General features: G+C 41.0%; 1 protein-coding gene across 1 annotated transcript; it reads left to right on the forward strand.

Moving 5' to 3' along the window:
* Position 1: 1 nt before the first annotated feature.
* NAA30 (N(alpha)-acetyltransferase 30, NatC catalytic subunit) lies at positions 2 to 26,042 on the forward strand (the record flags this gene model as incomplete). Its single annotated transcript, XM_019551167.1, has 4 exons — positions 2 to 481; positions 9,470 to 9,593; positions 11,902 to 11,957; positions 22,726 to 26,042. Coding segments are annotated over 4 exons (798 nt in total), but the record flags the coding sequence as incomplete, so codon positions are not given.
* Positions 26,043 to 26,970: the final 928 nt, after the last annotated feature.

Consider the following 26,970-nt stretch of genomic DNA (forward strand, 5'->3'; position numbering starts at 1 on the left):
ACACCCGCACCCGCCGCACCACAACCATCAGCTCAACGGCCTCCTCAGCCCCGAGCTGCGCCGCCTCCGCGCCTCCCTCAAGAGCAAGGTGCTGAGCGCCGAGGAGGGGCCCGTCGCCGCCGCCAACCACCTCCCCCCGCCGGGCAGGACTGCGCCCCCCGCCGCCGGGGCCGCCCGCAATGGACTGGCGGGGGGCAGCGGGCCCGAGGAGGAGGAGGGGGAGGAAGAAGAGCAGGAGGAGGACGAGGCGGAAGAGGAGCCCCTGCTGCTTCTCACCCGGTCCTTAGCCGCCGGCTGCAGCTTGAAAGGCTCGGAGACGGACTCTCGGCCCGAGGAGGACCCCACGATAGGATACGTGCGATATGAGTCCGAGCTGCAGATGCCCGATATCATGAGACTGATCACCAAAGATCTGTCTGAACCCTACTCCATTTACACATATAGGTATTTTATCCACAACTGGCCCCAGCTGTGCTTTTTGGTAAGTGCCGGGCGCGGCGGGGGAGGGGAAGGGAGCAGGGGCTAAGGGGAAACTCCCTTTGGATGAGTCTGCTGAGGCACGCCTGCTTTTTTAGTCGCACGCCCTGTCATGTGCGCGTGCGGTCAGGTTTGAACACAGGGCCTCGGAGCTTGCGGGTTACGGTCACGTTTCTGACGTCAGCTTTGCGACCAGCGGCTGCTCGCTTCGTCTCTTCCTATCTCAGTTGCCACCTTTATAAAAATTGAAATAGTGCTTTGCGCACATGCATAAGTAAGGTAATGCTGGCATTGCCTTCGTAAAGCAGAACTAAGTCAGTCGCTTTGAACCATCTGGATTTGTTTTACGGATATAATGGGGAGGGATAGGGGAATCAAAGTTTCGCAGATCTCACGCTATTTGATTTGCCCGATTACTTTAAAATGCAGCTTATGCACAGCTGTATTTCTCAGTGCAGCAAGTAGCAGGATGGCTGAAATCTAGGCAGTGTCATGCTAGGTTAGGATAGCTATACTGTGCTAACGATGCATCTAATTTGGTATCTGGCTGTCAGTTTTGTTCCAATAGTCTGTTTGTCAATGGCTGGCAATCTTTGTCTAAAAGAAGCAAGTTCTAAAGCTACTTTCATGGTGAAAATCTTGGTGTTGCAGTCTATACATGCGAACTTCCACATCTATATAAGCTGGCTAGGGAACCATACTTGCATGATTAGGCCTGCAAATATTTAGGTGCGTATTTGAATTTCTTTATGTGAGTTTTCATGTGTCTAAAAGCATACGTGGAGCTGTTTGGCACTTCCCTGCTAACGGAGAGTTCACTACTTGATGCCTTAATCAAGGCTGCATGCTTTTCCCGACAATACAAGCCCAATTATTAGATTCAAAAAAGGAGTAATGGGTTGAAAAACGTAATGGTGAGGTATACAGGAGTTATGTTTTTAAACTTTGTGTATGACTTCCATTTTAATCTCTGTCACAACTTAACTGGCTGTCTCAGGGTTTCCAACGCTGTGTGCACACCTTAGTCCTGAAAAAGGGAGTAGAGAAGGTTGTAGGGAGCTGTGTAAAACATATAAAGCTTTGCACAAATAAAGCCAAGCCAATGTAAGAGAAAGAAAAGTTTATATTATGTGAACCTCTGACACTTGCTGTGATGTTAAACGCTGGAACCCCAGTTGATGATCGGTTCTGTGTAGAATAGTACAAGAGCTATAGGCAGCAGGCTGCTGTAGCTGCTTATTGTAAAATCATGTTAAGCCTTTACCTGATGTGCATCTAGACTTGTCTTTATACCAAATAATCCCAGCCCTTTTTAAAACACTTGTGTGATGTGAATTAGAAATAATCTGTGTGCACACACGATACTGAGTTGGGACACTGAGTCTATTTACAGATGTAAAAAACCCCCAAGAAAAGGTGCTTTAGTTAAAACTCAGCACGTCCCTGCACTGTGCGCAGCACATGCCCAAAAGAGGCATTGCATTAGTTGGGCCCGGGTCACCCAACATCTGTATAGATCGGCTGCTTCAGCAGAACCTTTTTTGGAATTTTTATCTGATAGCTGATTGAATCAGCTATCAAATAAAAGTGCCAAAAAGCCCCACTAAAGCACCTGATCTATACAGACGCTGTGGGAGCAGGTCAAACCAGCATGCTTCCCCTTCTGGTAAAGTGTGGTTTTGAATTTTTTTTGTGTCTGTCAGCAGCCTGCATGTCTCAGCTGTAATCAGTAAGGCCCAAAGGCACTGTTGAATACAGCATAACCATATTAGATGCATCATTTAGTTTTTGTAGATCAGTTCTTGACAGAGTGATTTGGGAAGATCATTTTGTGAAAAGGACAATGGCATGCAGACCCAGTGATGTCTCAAAAAAATCCTAAAAATATAAAAATCTGGACAAATAATGTATGGTTTATCCACCAGTTTTGAATCTACTGATATAGAGTGCTCTGAAATATGAAGTCTTCTAAGTAGTTTTGCAATATCTGTGGTGGGAGAAGCGAACTCAGGTTTATCTTTCAGCAGTAATTTTTTTTCTTTTTCTTTTAGTTTGAAGCCCTGAAAAAACCAAGAAAGCTTGATTACTTACATTGGCAATGTTAATGCAAATATCTCTTCTATATTTTCTGTCCTTATGTATCACAGAACAGTGTAAGACGTATGGCTCATGTAAAAATCTTAACCTTCCCTGTCTAAGGGATATATGGCTTCAGATGTAGTCTAAAGCAGATACTGAACTGAAAATATTGCTGTTATATAGCAGTGTTGTTTGATTAATAAAAAGGCCACAAATATTGAAAAGAAACTTTTCAGAATTCAGGAAAAGGGTTATCTTAAGCTTCTCAATGTAATGAGTCCATATCTCATGTACAGCAGAGGTTCCATTATGCATGGTTTGTTTTTTTTTAAGGAAGTCTTGAAGATTTACTGTACTGTAAAACTGTCCAGTACCAATAAATACATAACTTTATTAGAAAATTTGAGACCTAGCAAGAACCTGAAACAAATCTTTGACATGGGAGCAGGGGTTTGAAAGTGGCATGAATGGTATCAGGGTGATGACAGAAAGAATGATGGGCTGACCCCCCTGCATCAAAACATCCTGTCTTATGCCTTATGGCTTCAGTGTTTTTTCTACACGTGCAGCCAGATTCATGCTGCTAAGAAAATGCTGTAAGGTACTGCTACAGCTCCTTTAAGATCACTCAAGTCAACTTCATTAAAAGTTGTCTAGGAATACATTTGTCTGTGGTGAGTTGCTGATATAAAGAACCCCTTTTCATGCACAAAAGAGGTGGCTTTCGTAATGTAATGTAAAGTGCTGACATCATTTAAGAGCAGGATAGCACATTTTCCCTGAATGATCTGCAGTCATTCTTTGCTTTCACTGAATCATTTTGAATGTGGTGGTGTACTGCTCTTAAAGGAACAGCACTTTCTCAACAGGCCCTGTCTAGGAAGTTAGATGATTAATTGGAATACTTGGATAGCCTTGATGCAAAGGAAAATTTAATCTTGTTCTTGATTCATATTTAGAAGCAATTGACAATGGTGGGAAATCATCAGGAACTTTCAAGTTCCCCTGTTAGATTACAACTCTGCTGCTGAACTATTTCCCTCATTATATTTGAGTGGTGTACATTTTAATTCACCAATAGTTCTATCTAACACGCTGTTGCCTTGGCTGCATTGCTTGGGTTATTGCAAGACAAAATGCTAGGCCGTTCCTATTACAGGATTCAATCCCTAATTGCAACTAGAAAACTCAATTTTGGCCATCTGTGAAAGAATAGTAATCCAAATTTAGATTCTTATTCTTATCTCCATACATCCAATTTATCTTCAGTGCTGATAATTTTATAGATGAAGTATGAAAATTGCTTGTCAAAGAACAGGTTGGCTTCCCGCTGCCCCCCTGCCCCCGGTTGGTCTTTCATGTTTTAATCAGAACAATACGTTAATCCACCATGTTAAATTGTGAGTGTGTTTAAAAATATTTGTCACTTCTTTGTAACTTTGTGGGGGGGGCAGTTGCTTTTTATTGCCTTCAGGTGTTTGGGAAAGTGACTGCAAAGCATTTTATTCTGTACGGTATATGTTTAGGAAGCCTTAATATAGGTCCAAATATTTAGAATTCAGCAATGGTACTTTAGTAGAAGTAGATTTCCATCTATCTTTGTTAGTCCTCCCTTTCCACATATCAGTAAAAACAGTACCCACATCTGTGTTGTTTTTGGGTTCTTATCCTCTGTTGTTGCTAATCACAAAGTTGTGTTTATGCTATATACTGTACCTGTAACAAGTTCTAAAGAGAATTTCTTCATAATGCCAGGGAAGTGATTACTGGTGTGGGATATAAATTTCAAATGACTACATTTTGAGATTCTATGATTGCAACTAATACCTTGCCCTTCTATATCATATTTTATTCAAGAATCTCAAAACACTCTTTGTATTTTATACATAAAACCTCTTGGAAAGTATTATCATGCCGTATCAGTTTGTGAGGGGGACAGAAGTGTAGAAAATGAAGATGTAGGTATAGAAATTTTTAACTGAAAGACTTGTTCTGACTTTTGGAAATACTTGTGGTCCCCTTCATTGTGGTATCAGTGCCTCACAATCTCTAATGTAATTATGTTCACTTATGTTACTGTGAAAGAGGAATTACTGTTACTCCCATTTTACAGGTGAGAATTAAGACATGTAGAGGACTAAGGTGACTTATTCAAGCTCAGAGCAGAAGTCTGTGATAGCTCCCAAGTCTCAGCCTAGTGCCCTAACAACCACTGCTTTACCTTCCTTTGCATACTTGGACACTAGCTAGATGGGATCCAAAAGGTCCAGGTAGATCTGCTTTTATGATAACTTAGAATGGATTTAGATAGGTGGATGATAGTCTCTGTTGCATATTGTTCACTTAAAGGTACAAACGTTTCAGGGAATAGTATTAGTGACTGCATCTCTTTTTTTAACAGAGAAGTATTTTTTGAAAAATATTTCTAGCCTTTGACCTCAGCAGTAAAATTTTATCTTACCTGCTGAAATGAATATTAATTGCTTTGTTGTAAAAGGTGATGTTGTGGTTCTTGCGTGAACAGTGTTAAGGCAAGATGCAGACAATTCCATAATAATTTTTGACATATGCAGAAGAGATTCTGTCTAATTTGTTTAAATATTTACAGTTTCTTGCTTAAAATCCAGGTAGCATACTTTAGTTCAGTTTAATCATTCTTCTGAGAATTTAGACAGATTCCAAAAAATAATCTCAAAGTATAAACACTTTATTAGAACTCGTAATAAGTAATACTTGTTTTTTGGTATCTTAGGGCCAGGTCCTGGTAGTAGGAACTTGCATGGGATTTCAGAGTAAGCTGTAATAATTACACATTTGAAAGCATAATTTGTATCTTAATGATCATTTCCCAAGTGGTACTTACGTAAAATTTATGCTTTTTTCCCATTTATTTTCTGAAGTTTCAGTTTCTCATTCAGAACACTTGGGAACTAAACTATCCATTTTACGTGCTGGATTAGGTTTATATTCAGCTAAGGGGAAAAGAAACCAATAAGAGCCAGAGCCTGCAGTCCTTATGCAAATGTTGTGCACCCTCTGCTCTCCCCACCCCCCAGTCACTGGCAGAATTGACTAGGTAGGGGCTGGAGGAATGGGTCATTTTGCCTTCTGAAAGTTATGCACCATGATATTTTCTTAGGTTTCATAGACATTAGGGCTGGAAGGGACCTCGCAAGATCATCAGGTCCAGCCCCCTGCCCAAGGGGCAGGAAGTAGGCTAGGGTCAAAGGATCCCAGCAAGATAAGCATCCAAATATTTCTTAAGAGTCCAGAGTAGGTGCTTGCACCACCTCTGGGGAGAGTCTATTCCAGGCCTTGGGGTCTCAGACAGTAAAGAAGTTTTTCCTTATGTCAATATTTTGTTACTTACCACAGTTTTCTGACAGTAACTACAACCATAAACTGATAAATAGTAGTGCAAAGTTTTGTGGTGTTATTTTTTTCCCGATAAAAAGTTTCAGTACATTTTTTAAGCAAAGGCAATGTTGGTATATGATCCATCATTCCTCCTTCCCTGCCCCCCCAATTTATCTAAAATTTCAGTTCTTACAATGCACTCCATGTATGTTATCTATGACATTCTCTGCCTGATTCCTGTGAGCAGCAGTTTGCACCATGTTCTCTTCAGAGCAGGAGGACTATACTCCATTCCTAAAGCGTGGTGTGAGGTTACAGCTAGGTACTCTGCATAATTATAGCAGTGCTATTAAGAGTCTGATGGCGCTTCCAGTTTAACTCCCTGTATTTCTCAGGGGCTGAGCTGAGACATATAAAACTTGCCTTGGGCTGAAACTTGGCATACAAGATCTCAGCGTGGGTGGGGTGTTTTTTTTTTCTTTTAAAGAAATTGAAAGAAATCAACTCCATTTGCATTTCAAGGCAAACCAAAACAACTTGTAGGCTGACTGTTTCTCAACCCTAACCCACCCTCCTCTGTCCCTTCACCCCCTTCCCACTCTTTACAGTAAGGCTGTTTAAACAGTTTGTCTGGATTGCAGATTTGGGTATTGTAGAGCAAACTAATTCCCGGTTAATTTTAATTTATCACCCTCATTCTTTGCTGAATGCATTTTGGCCCAGTACTGGTTGTCATTCAGAGTGAATATACTGCATATCCTTCTGTCCCACTTTTGTTCACAGCAACATTTGAGTGTATAAAATTGTAAGCATTCTTTTTAAAATGTTTTTAATATTTCAAAGCAACTAAGTTACCATCTGATATCCTGGTTTTCTCTGTTTAAAAATCCCAAATTCTCTCATTAAAACCCCCAAAATCTGCTTTTTTCCGTTACTAAAATGAAACGCCATTATATATATAGGTATCAGTTGAACACAATGTTTTATTTGTATATTTACAATTTTAAAGCAGTTTGGAAGCATCCCAGTGCCTCAATCTTTATAATAAAATAAATTCTAAATACCTATATATTTTGGCGTTTGACGTTGGTTTTTTTTATCATGGAAAATCGGAGCTCCTCCTGCTCCCTTTGCTTACCAGGACATGGGTCCAGCTGTGGTGGTCCGGCCTGCTGCTTTGTGGCACTGAGCAACCCTGATATGCTGGTGCCCTGCCCCTGCCCGTGCTGTTGCCCCTCACTCCCAACATGCAGTCCCCTTCACTCCCCTTGCCATGCTAGTGCCCTGCACTTCCAACCCACAGTCTTCTGCCCTGCTAGTGCCCTCCACTCCCAAGCCACAGGCCGCCACTCCCCCTGGTGCTCCCCAGTTCCAAGCCATAGCGTCCCCAGCCCTGCTCGTGCCTTTCCTTCTGACTTTCAGCCTTCTGCCCCACCCAGCCACATGTGGACTCACAGGATGGTCATCTGTGGGGCTGGCCTTCAGCATGAGGTGCATGCAGTGCACCGTACGTGGACGCACAGGCAGCGGCTGGGGTACAACACGCTGCTCTGTGCTGTGGCTGGAGCTGTGGTGCAGAGAACAGCGCTGCGGTCCACAGCAGAAGCATGAAGTGGAGCGTGGGTCTGATCCAGGCCATGCTGTGGGCAGCAGGAGAGCAGTGAGGGGCTCCAGGCCCCATCCCAACCAGGCCAGAGTGCAGCGGTTGCGGTCGCTCCTGCAGGTGGCACAGAGCGAGTCCAGCCCCAGTGCAGGCTGGAACAAGGAGTACAAGAGGCCTGTGCCAAGCTGTGCCAGGCAGCCTAGCCATGGTCCTCCCTTCCCCCCATCCTCCCTTCCTGGGCAGCGTCTCCTGGCCCCACTGCCCTGATAGCATGGGCACCGGCCATCGGTCTAGCTACCCAACTCCCCAGTGCTCCTGAAAGGCAACCCCCCCCTGCCCTCTTCCCCCTACTGGAGGGGCAGGTGCCGCCAGGTGGACCCTTCTGGCAACAGCATGGAGCTGGGCTCGGCTTGCTGGCACCACCAAGCACTGCCTCAGATCTCCCCAGCTCCATCCCAGCACCAGCACCCAAATACTTTTCCCCACCCTCCACACACACATCCCCTCAATGCACCACACCCCTCCCACCTACACATACACATCCCCTGGACAGTCCCCAATCCCTGACCCTCCCCCAGCTCTTCCCCTCCCCTCTCCCAGAGATGCATACACATGGTGCCCCATGCCTTCAGTTGCCCTTCTCCCACTCCCGCCAGCCCCAAGCAAACCCTTGCAGGCTGGAAGGCTGCCAGCCTGTAAGGGGAAACCTGCCATTTCTCATGATTTTCTCCTTTAAAGAGGAAAGCCCATGGTTTTCCACAGTACATGGGAAACCAGGATCCCTGGTTATCATGATTCCACTTCTCACTGTAGTGTCACTGGGATTGACTGATAAATGAAACTTCTTAAATTCACTTGAAATGCATAGAACTACCTGAAAAAATGGTTACATGCAATTAAAAGTGGGAATTTTAAAATACGAAAATACTAGAGATCATGAGTTATTGGCTAAGTACAGACGGTGAAAAATCCCAAGGCTGGATTAATTCACTCTTTGCAGGTTAGTCTAAGATGTGTAGATTGAACCAATAAGCAAATGAACAGGCATTCACTTTTGATTCTGGAAATGCAGCTACATGCCTGCAGTGGCTCAGGCCAGAAGCAGGGGGATGATAGAGCATGCCTCCCTGCTTGGCTGGAGCAGACAGCTGGGGCCAAGGCTAACCTGCCCACCCTTCAAGGGGGAGTTTGCAGGAGAGGTACAAAGGATTCTGGGATGCTGGGAGATTGTGAGTTAACTTGAATCTGGAGGGGATCTGGGACAGAAGTTCTATACACTAATTTAAACTAATTCAGTTAAGTCTGATATCCATCCATCCAGGCTTATCTTTGTCCAGTGTGGCCATTTTGAAAGTGGTTTATATGCGCTGAACTTCTGTTGAGTTACAGATTTGAACTGGTTTTGGATCACTTATACTGGTTTATGCTGGTAACTTCTGTCCCTAGCCATCATGGTCTTGAAGTTAAAGGTGCACTAAGATTTTAAGCTACATGTCATCCATGATGACTTTCATAAGGCGAAATGGAAGTTGTCTACAAAAATAGGTTAAATTATTTCTTACATTCTTATCTTTACAGATGAGGCAGCCTTGACTTAATTTTTAACTTAAGTTTAAAAAAAACCCTGCAGAAATAAGTGCTTCAAATTAATGGATTTGTGTGTATAAAAAAACAGGTTGAAACGCTGTCAGAAATGACTGGAGGATGTGGACCAGAAAAAATTACTAGGATTATATTAGGTTGTTACATTGTTTTAAAAATTGTGTTAGTTTCTTATCTGTATTTTGGATATAAGGTTTGCTGGAATTCTATATACAGTTTCATAATGCAAACAGATAATTGTTACTTTTGTATATGCAAGTCTCATTTAAAATGCAAACAAATATTTGCTGGTTTTGCTCCCATTGTATATCACATGCTGAAAATATACACAGATATTTGTTTGTTTTTAAGGCCATGGTAGGTGAAGAGTGTGTAGGTGCCATTGTCTGCAAGTTGGATATGCACAAAAAGATGTTTCGCAGAGGTTATATAGCCATGTTAGCAGTGGATTCCAAATACAGAAGAAAAGGCATTGGTAAGCTATTTTATTTTCTTTTTAAAAGGGAAATAGCCCTGCTGAGATGCTTGTAAATTCTGGAGTAGATTGCTGCTGCAAAACATATTATCTCTATGTAGAGGTGAAAGAGGTTGTGGGAAAACAAGCAAGCAGTCTTTTTCTTGAATTAATTGAATATAACTACGTTTCCTAGTGCATCACAAATTGTATTTTACAACTTGCAATAGCTGCTGTTAGCTAATGCCACTCTTCTTTTCATTAAAAGTGCAGCATTTTCTTTCCTGCTTATTTGAATTTTTTTGTCTGTTATGAGAGACTATTTAACTATATGGTCTCTCTGGATTGACCTTCCCCGCCTTTCTCCCCCCCCCCTTAAGACAAATTATCTTGCAAGAAAAATCTTATTTCTTTGGTCTCCCAAGAAACCATCTCTGAACACTTAATGTGTGGCCTTTTAGGATAGGAGTCACTGCACTCTTAAATTTCTTGATGTAAAATCTTGCAAGTATTGTATTGGGTTAGTAAGAAAAGTGGCCACAAACCTCAATTTCCTCTGTAAATTATATTGCTAAAAAGCAGGAAAAAGCAAGTGCTTGTATTCTTGTGCATGCACACACCTGCCACTACCTTCCTTTCTACATGCTATCTAGGCAAGCCATTCCATTCTATTTTCTCTGGCTCCCCTCAGTCCGTTACCATCCCATGTGGATCCTTTACGTGGGCAATTACTGCATGCTTACTTAACAAACACATTTCCAATAGTCATACAGATTTGGTACCAATTTTGGAAAATAAGCCTTCATGCCAAGAATTTCTTTCAATATAAGGCCACAGTTCCAAACTGACAGATTGCGCATCACCAGTTTAAAACGATACAACCTTAAGTACCACCAGCAAATTTTTGTCATATAAAGTAATTATAATAAATCTGTTAAAGCATATACCCCTGGCAGATTGTCTGTGTATCACCAGTGTACCTCTGCCACTGATTGTGAACTGCTGATCTGTGGTATCTGCACTTACTGAATTAGGTGTTGATCTGCCCATTTAAATAAGCCATCCTGAAATATATTATCCATATTGAAGTACCTGTTTAAGTAAAGTGTCCTTAAAAGCTGACATTTACAAGGATGTTCTTTGCCACTAATTTGTAATGTGTCAGATCCTCACTTTGCATGTTGTTAATTCCTGTTTTGTTTGTGGAGAACAGAAAATGAGTTATAGCTGGGAAAATACAAGGGAATGCAATAAGTATGGTGGAACTGCTACTCTTGTCCCCTTCACCACTCATAGGAAAAGAAGATGGTGTCGCAAGTGATCAGATGGTCTACAGTTGCACTTTGCCAACATTTTAATTAAATTGGAAAATTTTAATAATGTAAAATCTGAACACACTTCCAGATTTAAGAATCTGGAGCCAGCAATGGCTTCTGTTACAGGGTTTCTGTAGAGCAGGTTAAAGAGGATAGAGAGAAGTTCTCACCCCCTTTAAGCATGGTCAAGTAGGAGGCAACCATAGTTTTCAGTTCATAGGAGCACAAAGGAATGGCTGTGTGTTGTCTTCATGCCCACAAACATGGATTTGGGGATGGCTTTTTCCCTTCTCTTTCCCTCTGATTGTCTGCTTCTGCACTACCAAACTGTATTGGCTACATCTGGGGGGGTTTTTAATAAAAACAAAACAAATTGGTGTTTTCCTGTACTTTCCTCTGTAGCTCTTGATGTAATTTTTCACAAAGAATGAGGCCACCCAAAAGATGCAGCTTCTTATCCTCGGCATGCTTCAGTCTTTGTACAACACGCATTTATTGCTCTGTGTCTAGGTTAGTTGGCAACCGTTATGAGAGACTGTTTAAATATATGGTCTCTCTGCATTGAGCTCCCTCCCTCCTCGTCCCCCCACTTTAAGACAAATTATCTTGCAAGAAAATGATTTTCTTCAGATGAGTTCAAGAGTGGCTTCCAAGCATAATTGCAACGAAAAGGAATTCATTTGGTCTTGGGATTCTTTGTCACGTAAAATGAGGGTATGTTAAGCAAACATTAGAAGCCTGTTACAATGTTAAAGACAGCAATCTTACACTCAAAATGAATTTCCATATGTCTTTACTGGCAATTTTAATGCTCGAGCTTAAAAGCAGACAATGGATTTGCAGTGCATTTTTTAAGTATTGTAAAAAATTACTATTATGTAGTATCTTGCAGGGGTGGGCATGGGGTATGTGTTAGTTGCATATAAGCCTGCTTGAACTGAAACCTCTTGCACAATACATGTATTTTGCTTTTTTTTTTTTTTTTTTTTTAATGTTTAAAATCTGTATTCCAGGTACAAACTTGGTTAAGAAAGCTATTTATGCCATGGTTGAAGGAGATTGTGATGAGGTAAGATTTTTATATCCAGTCTTTCTGAGAGAGTACTCTAGTGTTCTTTGCACTCATGGATTTATTTTATAGGCTTTCTTTTGGACATTTTATTTTGCTGTAAAAAACTTACCTATATATTGTAGGAGCAAGAATAGCCTAAAAAAGGCAAACTAAATTTTATGTCTGAAAATATTAGGAAATATTAATGCAAAATGTCCAAACAGTTGAATATTTTGCTTCACTAAATAACTGTCAGACTTCACTGCATGGATCTTTCTAAAGCAATCGACAAATAAAGGCTACTGAATAATAAAAACTTGTTCTAGAATTTCTGGCTTGATTATTCCACCTAATGCTTCGTTGTATTCAGAATACATGAGGTTAAACTCTGAAATGGTATCTAGTGTAAGACTGGAACATATTCTTATCAGACTGTCATCAAATTTATTAAAAAATAAATTAAGTTAAAGCTCTATCATATAACAGGATTATCACAATAGTAGAAGATTAGTAATGAAGTAATTCTACAATAGTAGAATAGTAATGAAGATTTGGGTTCGGGGTGGCAGTTTCAGCATTGTAAAAAATCAAATCTAAAGCTTAACATTCTTTTTTCCCCCAACTGAATGAGAGCTTGCATTACTTCTTGAATATGTAGAAAGCTACTAGTAAGTCTGGATATGATGCAGGGAGGAGAAAATAACATTCCTCACACACCACTCTATTTAGTCCAGTTAGATATTCCACTGCTCTCTTGCATCTGCTCCATAGCACTGAACCCTGAGCTTGTCACCAGTTAGCCAGCCTTTTCTCTTGTAATCTGTGCCTCTACTGTTGCAGTATAAAAGGTATCTTGGGGAACACTTCTAAACTACAGCTTTCTTCAAATAAATTTTCTAGGGTATGGTGTGTTCTTTCTCTCCATGTACCATGTTATCCCATCCTTGAATCTATGCACAGGTGTCTGATTTCTTTCAGTAGCTTATTTAAACTTTGTCCTCTTCTCCAGGACCCTGAATAGCTGCATAGTATTCATATCTCCTTTTTTGTACCACTTGCATGATTATAACTTTCGTGCTCTGACACATACTGCAGCTTGGAAAGTAATTTTATATTCCGGTAAAGTAGCTTCATGAGTTGTCGTATACTAGGGGTGACAAACTTACTTATGGCCCCCCAGGCTGCATCCAGAGTTCAGGTCTTCTCATGAACTGGATCTGGAATGCAAAGTGCCTTACTGGCCATATCTGATGATGCAAGGATTAACACAGCTGTTGTTCGTCCCCCTGCCACTGATGTGGATCTCTTGTAGGGCTTCATAACTGGACAATGAGCGGTGCGCCACACCCTGAATTCCCAGCCCCGTTAGGAGCCCTGCAGGCCAGATCTTGGACAGGCCTGTCTTGGAGGATCCTTTCTTTTTGAAATCTGCTTCCTGATTCTGTCACTGTATGCACTTTGACCTAGTTCAAATCCCTTTCAGTATTTCCTGACTTCTGGTCACTCTGCCATTGCTCATCTCTAGAGTGGCCTTGAATGTGTTAATCAATCACAAATAATATAGAATATTGCTATCCTGGCCCGCCACTCTTGCAATATATTAGCACCTCACTATCTGTATTTTTTTTCCCCTTGCAACACCGCTGTGGTAGGAAGATAGCATTATCCCCATGTTACAAACTGGGAACCAAGGTGCAGAGAGTTGTGTTGGGCACCTTGTTGTTATCCATAAGACCTTTTCTTCCTTCCACTTGAAACTTATTTGTAAATTAGAGAAAATAAGACATGCATATAAAGGCATCGTGTGACCTTTACCCTTGTAAGCCCTGTTTGTCCATATTAAATTAGCCTTTTGCTCTTTTCATTTCTCTGTGTAAAATGTAATACGAATTTCCAGTTCCTTGGCTCATGGGCCTGGTAGATTAGTGGTGGAATATTAAAATCTAAATATAAATAAAATATTTAAAATGAATACTGTCCCTGCTAAATGTCTCATTGTTGGGCTTCATCACGATTTGATCATAATTTTTTTTTCTTTCACCATATACCCACTATCTCCAGCAATGTGGTAAGCACATCTTCATATATTCTTTTTCCTTGGCACCAATCTTACATTTTGGAGATTCCTTCAAGCTATTTGTGATGCAACAATATCGGCTTAACTGCTTGAACCTCCTAATAAATTGCAGAAGTCCTAGGGTATGGATGTAGGGTAACATTGAAGTCTTCAAAGAATGTTACTGAGTGGGAACCAGTTCGCAGTTGTCCTGGGTCAGAGGTGTGACATCTGAACACAGCCAGTGGCTTTAAGTGGAACAGTCATTTTTTAGACACTGCTATGCTAGCAAACTGCCACCAGAGGGTGGTGGCGAGTACCCTGCCCAACTGCAATTTTCTGCTCCCCCTTCTCACTAACACTGAGTTCAGTGAAGACCATTCCTGCACTTTACTGACATCTCCGTACTGATACCCTAACTGGAGGTGCCCGTATATGCTGGTGGGGGGACTACTTGAACCCCTGCTTCTGCTTTCCATAGGGGTCTGGGCGCCTTGGGGGTATGTTTGGGGTCTCTGCATCTTGCTTTTAAAGGGACTTTCCTACAAAGTTGCTCAATTTACTTCCATAGCCTGTAATCAACAACAGTCTGTGATGTCCTAGGACGATTTGGAGGAGTGGTGAGTGTTGAGGGGGGTGCTCAGGTAGGTAGGGGTTTTGCTTGAAAGCTGCTCAATTAATGTGCATTGGCAGCAGTTGCATAGGGATGTGTGTGTGCAGGTTGGCACATCTGGGGCAGGATAGGTGGTGGGGGTGCAGTAAAGAGGGCAAGGAACAGTTAAGAATTAATGGGCCACTTCACATTAACTTCCAGGAATAAAGGTCACAAGCTGGCAGAGGGTAGATTTAGACTAGACGTCAGGAGGCACGACTTCACGGTCAGGGTGGCTAGGATCTGGAACCAACTTCCAAGAGAAGTGGTGCTGGCTCCTACCCTGGGGGTCTTTAAGAGGAGGCTAGATATACACCTTGCTGGGGTCGTTTGACCCCAGTACTCTTTCCTGCCATGGTAGGGGGTCGGACTCAGTGATCTGCTCAGGTCCCTTCTGACCTTAGAAACTATGAAACTATAACTGAGCATGGAATTGACAGCCATTGTCTGGTATTATCCACTGTACTGTGGCTCAGTTCTTCCTCCCTGGCAACTGATGAATGTTTTCAGTTAAAGGTGCCATTTGCCTACCAACCTTACAGCCTCCTGGAAACCCAAAAGCAGGCATCTAGGAAGCCCACTCCCCCACCCCTCCCTGCAGAGTGGGGGGGTCCATTGTCCGCAACTGAAGGACCTTGAGGAAAGTGTTCTCTTAAAGCTACAGTATAAGACAGACACCATAGGCAGAACCTAGCCTTTGCCATGCCATAGACTTTAGTTAAGTGAATGCAATAGAGGTAGGGCAGTAGAGTTCTAGCTGTGTACTAAAGCAGCCAGCGGCTGTGAAAGGTTTTGGGGGGACTGAGGTGATAATGAGCAATGCAGGGTGGAGATGCCTGTAGGACCAGGCAGACGCTAGTTATAGAAGGCTTGGTGTCTATACATAACATTGAACCAGTTCAAAATAACACTCAATTATCCAGGTACTTTTGAAAAATTCCAGAAGGTTTAAACCATTCTACATTGGCTTATATGTCTGGTTGCTTGCAGTTTAAATGTCATTTAAACAGGTTGGTCCTATGTGTCCACACTCTTTTATTCATTGCTAGGGTTTGCAAAATCCAGGCAGCAACTCATTACTAGTGCCCGGTGTTTCCACTGATAAGCGAGGGAGCCCAGGTCACAGATAATTTTAAGAAAAAAATGAGATTTGAACCCTTATTCTATATATATAACCAGACAAGTATGAAAGTTGTACAGTATTGTGATTTGTCTTTCTCCATCTAGATAGCTCCAGTATCTCTACTACTATTCTTAGGTGTTCCTCCCCACCCCCCAAATTATAGCAAAATAAAATCAAAATAACTGCTCACTTTTACTTGTTGCTGTTAATACACAGTGCATAGCAAGTAAGGACCCAACTTCTGATAAGTTCAGCTGTGCACTTAAAACACGTGTTAACTTTTTTGGAGACCCCTTTAAAACTTCTCAAAATTAGTATTTTAACAAAAGTGAAAGAGCTGCAATGTTCCCAGTAATATTCTGGCAAATGTGAGAGGGAATATCAACTTTTCCTGAAAAGCTGCACTGAGGCCCCCTCTACACCTTACAGGTATCACACAATTAACTTATTAATTGCACAGTTGCCTTAAGACCAGCTACATAGGTAGAATAGCTATCATAATAAAAAGCCCCAACCAGTTATAAAGTTAGACCTCGAAAATCTTTATGAACTTTATAGCTGGTTGCTATAGAACTTTAATGTGCACACATAGCAGGGACTCCCTTTCAGCTGGGAGCCACATGAGCTGACAGGGTTCCCAGCTTCAGGGATGCACCATGCCCAGCACAAACCCCCTGGGCCCAGTGGATTGCAGCAACTGCAGTCCCCAGGGCCTAGGGGTGCGTGAAACCCACACAGGTAGTCGGGACCAAGAGCCCCGTCGAGTACAAGATTCTTAGTCCCAGCTGTGCCTGGCCCCCAGACTGGGAGGTAATTGCGCAAAGAGGGCTCTCAGCCGTGGGAGCCTCCTTCTGACTGATGCAGGGGGGAAGTCCAAGATCAGGCTTCCCCTACACTGGCAGTAAGGTGTGATTGGCTCTAATGTGCGATCCCACAATTGCACTTCGCCATGCACCTGTAGAGGTGGCCTGAAGCACCTAGCATTCACAACAACTTTTAGCCAGGGCCCATTTTTGTTAGTGAGACTCCTTGGCATCGTGCTGGGTGGGTAAAAACATTATTTTGGGGGGAGGGGAAGCGGAGTACACTTTTCTTTCTTTAAAGTAGTCCTGTTGAAAATAGTCAGAAATTATATCTATACAATTTTATAAACAATACATCTTTGCTGTAGCTTTGGAGAAAGATCACTGAACTAGTAGAAGATACTGGCTAAGCACCTGGGACTATTTTGTGGAAATACTAAACAAGCATCTTACAGTAGTACTCCCTTCTGCTGGTTCAGAGAATATTTTCTTTGATTCAGTTTATTCAGCTGGTTTAGCTCCAAGTGGAGAAACAAGTTTGGAGCTGAAAAAGCAGGAAGGCTTGATTTATCTCTTCAAATCTCTGAATGAAAACTAGGTGTGAGAGGAGGTGATTTAGCTGACCTAACATATTAAAGACTGGGGTCATTGGGAACTACAGATATTTCATTTTGTTTAATAAATCAGTTTAAAATGCCAAAACATTAAATAGTAGGGCTGTGTGAAGCTTCAGATGCTGATTTGATTCGGCCCGATTCAGTGGCTGAATCTCCAAATTCAAATCGAATCAGGGAACCAATAAAAAAGGTTCAAATTGATTTGAAGCTCTCCCAAACTTAGGAAAAGATTTGGACAGCTTCGATGATTTGGGCAGTCCCCAGTCACTGCAGCAGGGAGCTGGAGCAGACTTGGAGATCCTAAGTGTGTGTGGGGGGGGCCAGAAGAGACCGTGAGGGGACCCCTGCAGGCCCCATCCCATCTGCTCCCCGAGCCCCACCCATGGCTGCCCCAGCTCCTGGTTCTTTATAAAAAAGCCCTGACTTGCTGGGCGCTGCCATGCAGGGGGGCAATCCCCACTGTCCCCCACTACCCAATGCTGCATGGGGGGCTCTGTATGAGCCCCCCAGCTCCCTCAGGCCCCCCATGGCTGCCCACCTCAGCTCCAGCCCTTTAAAAAAAAAGAAAAAAACCCTGGACTCACTGGCTCCTGCTGTAGCCTCGGGGCTTCAGGGGGCTTGTGGAAGAGCCCCCCACATGGCACAGGGTAGCGGGGGGCAGCGGGGATTACCCCCACCAGGCAGGAACTGGCGAGTGTAGGATTTCTGGGGGTTTTTTCCTTGAAGGGCTGGAGCTGGGGGGCAGCGGGGATTGCCCCCCTGCCCAGCAGAAGCTGGTGAGTCAGTGCTCCCCCCGGCCCCAAGTGCCAGGAGCAGGGGCAAGCCATTGCCAGGGCCGGGAGAGCCAGCTGGGGATGGGCCTGGGTGATTCAGCCAAATCGATTCAGGACAGCGATTCAAATCATCAAATTGAATCACTGTCCCCCGAATTGGCCAAATCCAAAGTGAATACTAGCCACTTTGTACAGGCCTATTAAATATGGTTGATATCTAAGAAAGTTTATCTAACAGATAAAAGTTTTAAGATTTGGGATTTTGTGTATTTTAACTGAATTCTAGTTTTCATCAAAATACAACTTAACGCAAGTAAGAAAAATGATTAAGCTAATAATAAAAAGTATTTTCTATTGTAATAGAAAATGTAAAATTAATGCAACTAGGTTTGAACTATGTAAATGAGTGATTCTTCACGTATACATTATCTTTCCAATTAGCAAATGTGTGCTAAATTTAGTGTAAAAGCTGTACTTATCAATGTATTTTAATGGCTATTGACTGATGAGAATCAATATTTCTTGTAAGAAAACACAGTGCAGATACGATTGGGGGGGAGCCATAAAAATCAATCACATGATTAAAGCTGATAATTCAAACTTACTTTGATTTAAGTCAATCCACTTTGATGCCTACTGAATAAGAAAAAGCATAGCCCTTTGCTGCTTTAACTGGGAATACAACTTTAATGACACATTAACATTTCTCTACTCTTGTCTGTTAGTGTCATGATATCTGCCCTAGTCTTGTTTCATTTTTTTTGTATGTAGTAGAGGATGGATACGGTGGTATTTCATATTGCTCAGAGAAAGCATGGTCTTAGAAACTTACTAAATTGTTTGCCCCCATACAGCAATATGGGTCATAAAGAGGCTGCATCTGGCTTGGGAAGGTGTGCCCCAGCCCAGAACAACCCAGAGGATCAGGAGGCATCAAGCTGTACTGAGCCACCCATTCCCTTCACAGCACATTCCTCTGCAGCTGCCCCTGCTGCAGAAAGTGCTATCATCGTAATTAATTCAGGCAGTACTGATGCAGGTAGATAGAGGCAGAGATTATTCGAGGTTATTAAAGGGATTACCAGGCGTGCTTGTACATGCAAAGCATACTGGCTGTGGGGGATTATAGGACATATGTGAGTGAGATCACTGAACATATTGGGCTTGGTTTTGAAACGACACACAGGAAGAAGAACAGTCTTTGCACAGCTGGGTCCATCTTTACATACAAGGATATGTTTTTAGCATCCATGAAAAAATCAGTGTTCAGGCAGGATGAGTAGGGGCTTTATTCCCCGCAACATTTACAAGATGTCAGTTCAGTATTTAACAAGCTTTTCAACGATATGCCATATTTACTCAAATCCAAGATGAGGTGTGTTTGGTTTTTTTTTTTCCCTTCCCGTTCAGTGGGGGAGAGGGGAGCCCTCTGTCTTGGATTTGAGTACAAGGCATGGTGGGGGGTGGCAAGTAGCTGCTACAGGAGCTCTGACTTTGGTACCAAGCCCAGGTTGGGGCCAGAGTCAGAACCACAGGAACCACGTGCACCCCCTCCCGCCTGCTTCTGCAGCCTCTTCACCTCCCCAGCCCCTACTGCTGTCAGATGCTTCTCCAGCTCCAGCCCCATTCCTTCCGAGGGCATGGAGCACATGGAAACTGTCCCTTGCCCAGCTAATCAGCAGTGGTGACAGCTCCAGCTGCCACCTGGCAAGGGTTGCACTTCCATGTGCTCCATGCCCTGGGAGGGAATGGAACCAGAACAGTATCTGACAGTCGAGGTGGGGAGCAGAGGCTTCAGGGAGCAGGCACTGGGTGGGCACAAGGGCAAGCAGTCTGCAAAGGGAAGGAGGGTGAAGTATGCAGAGGGCTGCCTTTCCCAGTTGTAGCGAGGCAGGGGTGAATTTAAGATGACACTCCAGTAATTAGAATTGATACCTGGAAAATTATAACACACGTATACATTTTCTATATAAAAAAATTTAATTATTGGGAGAACATCTTAAATCCAATGTCATCTTGGATTTGAGTAAATATGGTACTTGTTCATTTTCATGCTGTCATTGAGATTGGTCTTCAAATATTAGCTTGCTATTGGACGGTCGGGAACAGCATTCCTGCATAATGCAGGGACAGGGCTCCATCAGGGATTAACAAAACTGGGTTCTATTTTTGGATGCACCAGTCACTTGCTCTGTACTGATCACTTAATCCCTTTTCCTGCATCCATTTTCACCATTTGAGAAATATGGAGAAAAAATACTTGAATCCCAAGACTGCACAGCCATAAAAGAACCTAGACAGGGCTACTACAGCCACGTATACTAACGTCTGATGGCCTTTCTGAAAGGGCTCTAACATTCTTAAAATTTAAAGCTTATTAACTTACTTAGTTTTGTCAGTAACTACTGTATTCATGTCGTGAGACAATTTATCTTTTTGTGTGATCAAACGAACACTTTACATCACAGGACTTATCTGTCTTTGCGTTAAGCATTACTGCGTTTTTATAATAGGGATCTCAAACTGTTAGTACATAGTGTCATCCTGAAAGCGAGCTCTTTGAATAATTGGGGTTTTGGCAAACATGAATTTTAGCAGTTAAGTACTCCTTTAAATAGGTGACTTGCAAAAAGAGTGGAGAGCAATTTCCAAGGCCTTCCAGGCTAATAGCATGAACATGCAGGTTTGCAATTGGGCACCGGCATGTTATCTTACTCTACCAAATTACTAAACTTTAATGAAGACGAATGCTGTTTGTAGACAAAGCTCAAGCAAGTTTCATTTTCAGTGCTAGTTTTGTCAGTTGTATTTCTTGCCCAGCATAAATGCTTTATTTTGATCTGAGCTGAGAAGCAATTCATTGTACCTTATAATGTAGGGAAAGAAAAAGCAACAAGACAAAAGTTGGAAGTCAGTTAATTTGAATTGATTAAAAATTGTAGGGCAAATTTGTTGAGTTAGAAGTCGTGATATTAGGATTCCAGTGAGGTAATGATGCATATTAAAAAACATAAACTCAATATCTTGTTCTTCATAGGAGGCAGAGAATCTGAATTAGCCCATTGCAAGAATATAGATACAACAAACTGACCTTTATATTTTAATCACCCTACTTTAAAAATAATAAATTGAAAAGATTTTGGTCTTTTTATATATTAATAAAATCTTATTTCAGGTTTCTTTTTAAAAAACTATTTTAGCCTCTCCCTTTTCAGTTTTCCTGTTATGCATGTTCCATTGGTCTCTTAGAACCCAAAATCATTACATTTCTGGACATGATTTATCCATTGGGAGATTGATGTGTAGGGATGGATGGCTGGGATATGTGGTCGGAAGGTTTTAGATTTGAAAGCATAGTTTAAAGTGTGTAAAATGAATGGGTATTTACTACACCTCTGTACATACATTTCAGAGATTGTGGTAGCTACATTTGAAGTAAATAAAAGGGGCTGGTCTAGTACTTTGGCCCTGTTGTGTTTGGGTTATTTTTCTTTTTGTTTCTACTGTACTACCTTGTGGGGGGACACTGCTTGTTACCATTTCTAACTGTAGTAGGTATGAAATACTACAGTTCAGAAATGTTAGCTGGTTCATGAGCTCGTTCTTGGCTCACTGCAAAAATTTAAATACAGGTGTCTTTATTTTCTATTGTCTTTTTATGTTATCGCCATCACTGTAGTATTGGGGGGGGTTGGCTTTTTTTGTATTTCATATGTAAAGTTGGGCATAGATTGATACATGGTGTAGTTGTTGGCCTGTTGATTCATCTTCATTCAGTGCATTCTTGAACCTGAACCACATTTGATGCTTAAAAGTCCAGTCTAACACTAGAATTAAGTGAATAATGTATGTGTGTCAGTTTTACAAGACTGGATTGGAGGGCCAGGTTTTTGTTCAGAAGAGCTGAAGAAGCAACACTAACTTCCAACTTTTGTTCTGTTGCTATTCCTTCTCCTGTCCACCCTGTGCCTGGGGCTGCCAGGAGCTGTTATGGCTCGTGGTGTAACTTGTAGTTGGAGAAAGTCACTAAATTTATACCTTGACTGTAACACCCATGACTCGTCCCTCCATTGCCAGTGCTTAGCAGACTAGCAAGAAGAAGGGTTTTTTTGTTCTCTTCCAGACCTGTACTAGGAATAGCTGGGGGTAGTGTATGGCAAAATGTATGACACCCAGGGTTTTCCCCTTATAATATGAAAGCCTTTGTAAGGGCCTGAGCTGCTTAGAATTTTGTTTAGAGTTTTCACAGTAAATGTTCATGCAAATATTTATTCAAACAAATGTTCATGGAAAGCTAAATTTGGATATGTAGCCAAATCTGTTTAATTGCAAAGTAAAACTTGAGCAAATAGAAAAATGGCTTTGCTTAGTTGTAAGTAGCTTATAACAGTTAAGTTATTCACCCGAGCAGCTGACTTAGTAACACACAGCTTGAGTTCTTAGCCATTCAGTGGGGACATTCCAACTATCACATATTTGATTGAAGTAACGTTTGAGGCAGTCAGTGGCAATTTGATATAAGGTGAAATTTATTTGTACAAAGCATGAATCATTGTTGCATAACTGTTGAACTTATAACACTGTTTCTCTTTCTCAGTTATTAACAGGAAGAAAACATCGATTGCAAAATTGTTTTGATGATACAGTAATTATAGGTGGCCAGTTTAATGTAGAGCTTTAAATCTGATCAGATTGCTTTGTAAATATTTTTCTGAAAGTATGTAAATCTCAAAAATGACTTGCCTTTTTATTTTCTTTAAAGGTTGTCTTGGAAACAGAAATCACGAACAAGTCTGCTTTGAAACTTTATGAAAACCTTGGTTTTGTGCGGGATAAGAGGCTGTTCAGATACTATTTAAATGGAGTTGATGCACTGCGTCTTAAACTATGGCTGCGTTAAAAGAAACCACCACGTCAAGCAACCAACTTCCCAACAGCGCAGAGTTGTCCTTTGCATGCATTGCAATTTGTACAGAATTGCTTTGCAGGTGGACTTAGTAATTTCCATGCAGCTCTTATCTGTCAGTGTCTCATTGAGTGTCGCACATATTTGTTGCACTTTGGCATGGCACATTTGTTCTGAATTAAACCAGATTGTTTCAAACTTCAAGTTCTTTTGGTACCAGCAGGATGTGCCAGTTGATAGCCAAGATACGTTCGTTCATTTGCAAGTCTACTGACTGTATTACGTACACAGTGAACATTTTATCAAAGAACCTGTATGTGGAACACAGCGTTTGGTTCCAGAAAAAAAGCCAATGTAGATTGTAAAATTCTCTTAAGTATACTAACATTTCATACAAAACTTGCCATAGTTTTCTGGAAAAAAGGCTTCAATTTTAGGTTTTATTTTTCCATATTGAATTATCCATTCTTAAATATTGGTACCTCAGTGATTAGTGAATGAAAAAAAATGTATTGTAGGGTGGGGTGTGTGTTACAATGAGTAACGGTAACAATTTAAATTGCGTCTGCCAGTGCCTGTATAGATAAGTATATTTGTCTTCACCTCTTAATTTTTTTGAGTGCATGCTTTTTTTTTTTTTCTTTTACCTTTTTCGATTGTCTCTGCAAGAAAACTTTCTGCTTTTATTTAAATTCTGGATTTGATAATAAATTATTTTAGATTTTTATAATTTGGATATTTCTCCCAGACAAGGGTTTGGAAGGCCCTTCTTTTCTTATAGCAAGAAGTGTAAGCTATTTTGAAAACCTTGAGTAGCTGCTAAAAGAGAACCTGATGTTACCAGCAAATTTCTGCTGGTTTTGGATGCACTTTTTCTTTAAAAGTGAGGGACTTTTTACAAAAGAAAAAAAGAAAAGAAAAAAAAGAAAAATAATGTAAATTGGTATGATTTTATTTAATCAAATTTATCACTCGGCACTCTGAAAAACAGCTGTTTTAAAATAGTTGGGACTTTTTTTTCCAGATTCGGTTTGCTTTGCTTCAGTGTTCTAAAATGCTTCAATCTTCAGTTTTTTTGATCTTGGAAATAAATTTCAAGGTGCATTGTATCTATTTTTAGCTGCTCTCATTTTCTGTAAACTTACCTGAGTTAAGTTATCAGGGGATCCTTCTTTTTTCACTTCCCCCTATCCACAATAAATTCAGCGGGGAAGGGACTTCCCTTTTTTAAAGTGGGCTTACACGGGTTTTACCAAAAGCCATCAATTTATTCACTAGTTAGACTATGTCTACACTCTTGTTTGAACAATGAGATGTATAACTAGGTCTATAGATGAGCTGTTTTTCACTTTTGGGGAAAAAAAACACTGTGCTATTGGCTTATTCATGTAACTGGAAGAACCTAGGTAACCCATGAAAAAGGCTGAACTCTCAATGAATCCGCTTTTCTGTACTGTGCATAATCCTCAAATTTGCCTTACTACACTGCGTCTGTTAGGGTTTGGTTAGAGTAATGTTTTTAATTGTTAATTACTGTACATTTACAAACCCTACCTCCAGTAACATTTGGAACAGGTCCCCTTGAAGGAAAACTGGATTTGAAGGAAAGTCAGCCTGATTTTTGCACAGACCGAATGTTCACATGGTGATAAGCATTCCCCATGTTCTAAAATTGTGAATTGTATTTGAAAATAAAGGTGTGAGTTTGTAATTTTAAATTGGCACTCCTGCGTTCTCTCCCTGTGGACACCATTAGTGTTTTTCGTTTATCCATTTCTAAAACTTAATTTTGAGCTCTAAAATGGTGCCAGAATCCCAGCAAGATAAATGGAAGTAATCTGCTGTTCACAGAACGAACTCAACATGGTTCACGTCAGTGTTTCCACCTTGTAATGCAGTTCAGACTTGTTCCAATTGACAACTCTTAGGGATGAGTCTGTTGTCATCTCTCCTGTCTGTTGGTAGGTGCCAATTGTAGGTAAAATTTCATCACATATTAGTAAACTAAATCCTGACCATAGGCTAATTTCACATAGGTGCTTTAGTGGCCTACAAAATGGAGAACTGTTCTGGCTCATTTGAACCAGTGGTTCAGAAGAAAGTAATTCCACATCCTATTAAAAACTGTTGCACATTGTACAAGGTCAAGTAATGGAAACTGCAAATGCAGTATTTCTTTTGCTTCTCTGTTGGTTTTAACATCAGCATAAAAGTCTTCTATTGGTTAATATTAAAGCAGAGGGGCTTTCTGATTTCTTAAAAGCACATTAGAAACTAGCTTAATATTTCAGGTAGGTGGTGCCACAGTTGTCATGTTGTGCATTCTAAAATCAAATACAATTCCATCTGTTTAAAGCAAGAAGCAACTTTCACCATGCAAACTTTCAGGATACTGAGCAAAATGGGTGTGCCTTTCTTTTAAAAGAATAATGTCTACAAAATCCTAATATTGCTACTGTATAACACACAGTTCACCACCGAAGATACTGAAGCTGTACATGTTGTTGGTGTTCAGAGATACAGGTATATTCCTCACTTTGCTGCATGGGGTTGGATGTCATGGATGGATGTGATGTATTTTCAGCAGGATGAGAGCCTTGTGAAAGCTTAATTTGAATAGAATTTCGAACAGAATCTAGAAAAGTATCATTCACTTTTCTTGTCTGTTGCTAAGACACATCCCCTTTTTTGCATTGACAAATCTGAACTATGGAGTTGGTATTAAGTTACTTTTATGTTTAACTTCTTTATGCTGCCCAAACACTGCTGTTGGCTGACATATGTCAGAGTGGATGTTTGCATTACAATGTTTAAAACAAGAAGGGAGAGAAACCATCAGGTTCATCACTTTCAGAAAAAATAGACATAATTTAATTGGCATTAAGTAGTGCATCACAACTATTTTTCAGTGCACCGCAAGTCATCACAAAAACGGAGTGCTATGTTAAAAGGTTTTCAAGTCTTGTATAAACGTACCATAAATTATATTTGGAGTTTGGGTATCGGATGGGTATCTATAAAATATCAAGTGTATCTCAAAATATTGGACTGCTGTTTTGAGTGGATTATATTCTGTCCTTTTATCCTTTGGAGAGAATAAGAACATTGGGGTTATGAAATGTACAAGCTGTCTAAATAAGCTGCAGTCAAATAAAATATGGTTAAGTTGTTTATCTATTTCCTTTTAAATGCCCATGTTCTAATGATTACTTTCCTTGCCTGTAAATCTGTACACAAATGATCTGCTGTATCATCTAATGGAAGAATGGAAAAATATCAGTAAGAGAAAATGGTCTGATCTTTTTCTCCTTTATACAGCTATGTAATTGGTTGATCGCACTGAATGTCATGTGAACTTGATTTCTGCTGGTGTACTGAGGTATAATACCATTTACCCATGTATGCTGCCTGAGCCTGACTCTGCCAGTGGTTCAAAGGCCTCCTGTGAAATAATGAATGCACTCTTTTCCCATTCAGGGAACCTGGAGAAGGTGCCCGTTTATAGCCTCTTCAAAGCCAGACTTCTTTTCTTTTACTGAAAGCACTTTTAGGTGTTTTTTAAAACTTCGTAAAATTGAAGTCTTTGGTACTTTGCATTAGGTTCCTACTTAGCAAGACATGCGCAGGGCAGCTGTAATCAACATAAAGATGGCCTGTGAGAACAGCCTCTTAATGACTTCCATTTAAAGTTTTTCCAGTTGGATTCAGCCCAGCTGGGTTATTTTGATGTTGGAGACAGTGCAAAGAAACAGGGCAAGACAAAGCAGTTCTGAAAGATTTATTTTTATGTAGCATACCACAATGTTTTGTGGTTCTAATAGTGTTCTTTACATGTGTCTAGTACTGGAAGATATTGTATGTAAATGAAACACCCAGTTTGCACTGAAATTTATGGCTGTTCTTTATCCTCTGTTAAAGCACCGTGGCAGAAACTGTCTTAGTGCATTTCTGCTGCTTATTAGTAATTATTTGGTAACCTCTTGAATTCTGGTGGCAGTTTTAAATTCTGTTCCATGCTGCAGTGTAAACACAGCAGAATAGTATGCAGTTAATGTGGGTAAGCCAAAAATAGGTTAGAAGCCTATTTAGCATTTGGGTTCT

This window comes from Crocodylus porosus, unplaced genomic scaffold (assembly GCF_001723895.1).
Source record: "Crocodylus porosus isolate Cpor-Errol unplaced genomic scaffold, CroPor_comp1, whole genome shotgun sequence".
Lineage (NCBI taxonomy): Eukaryota > Metazoa > Chordata > Crocodylia > Crocodylidae > Crocodylus > Crocodylus porosus.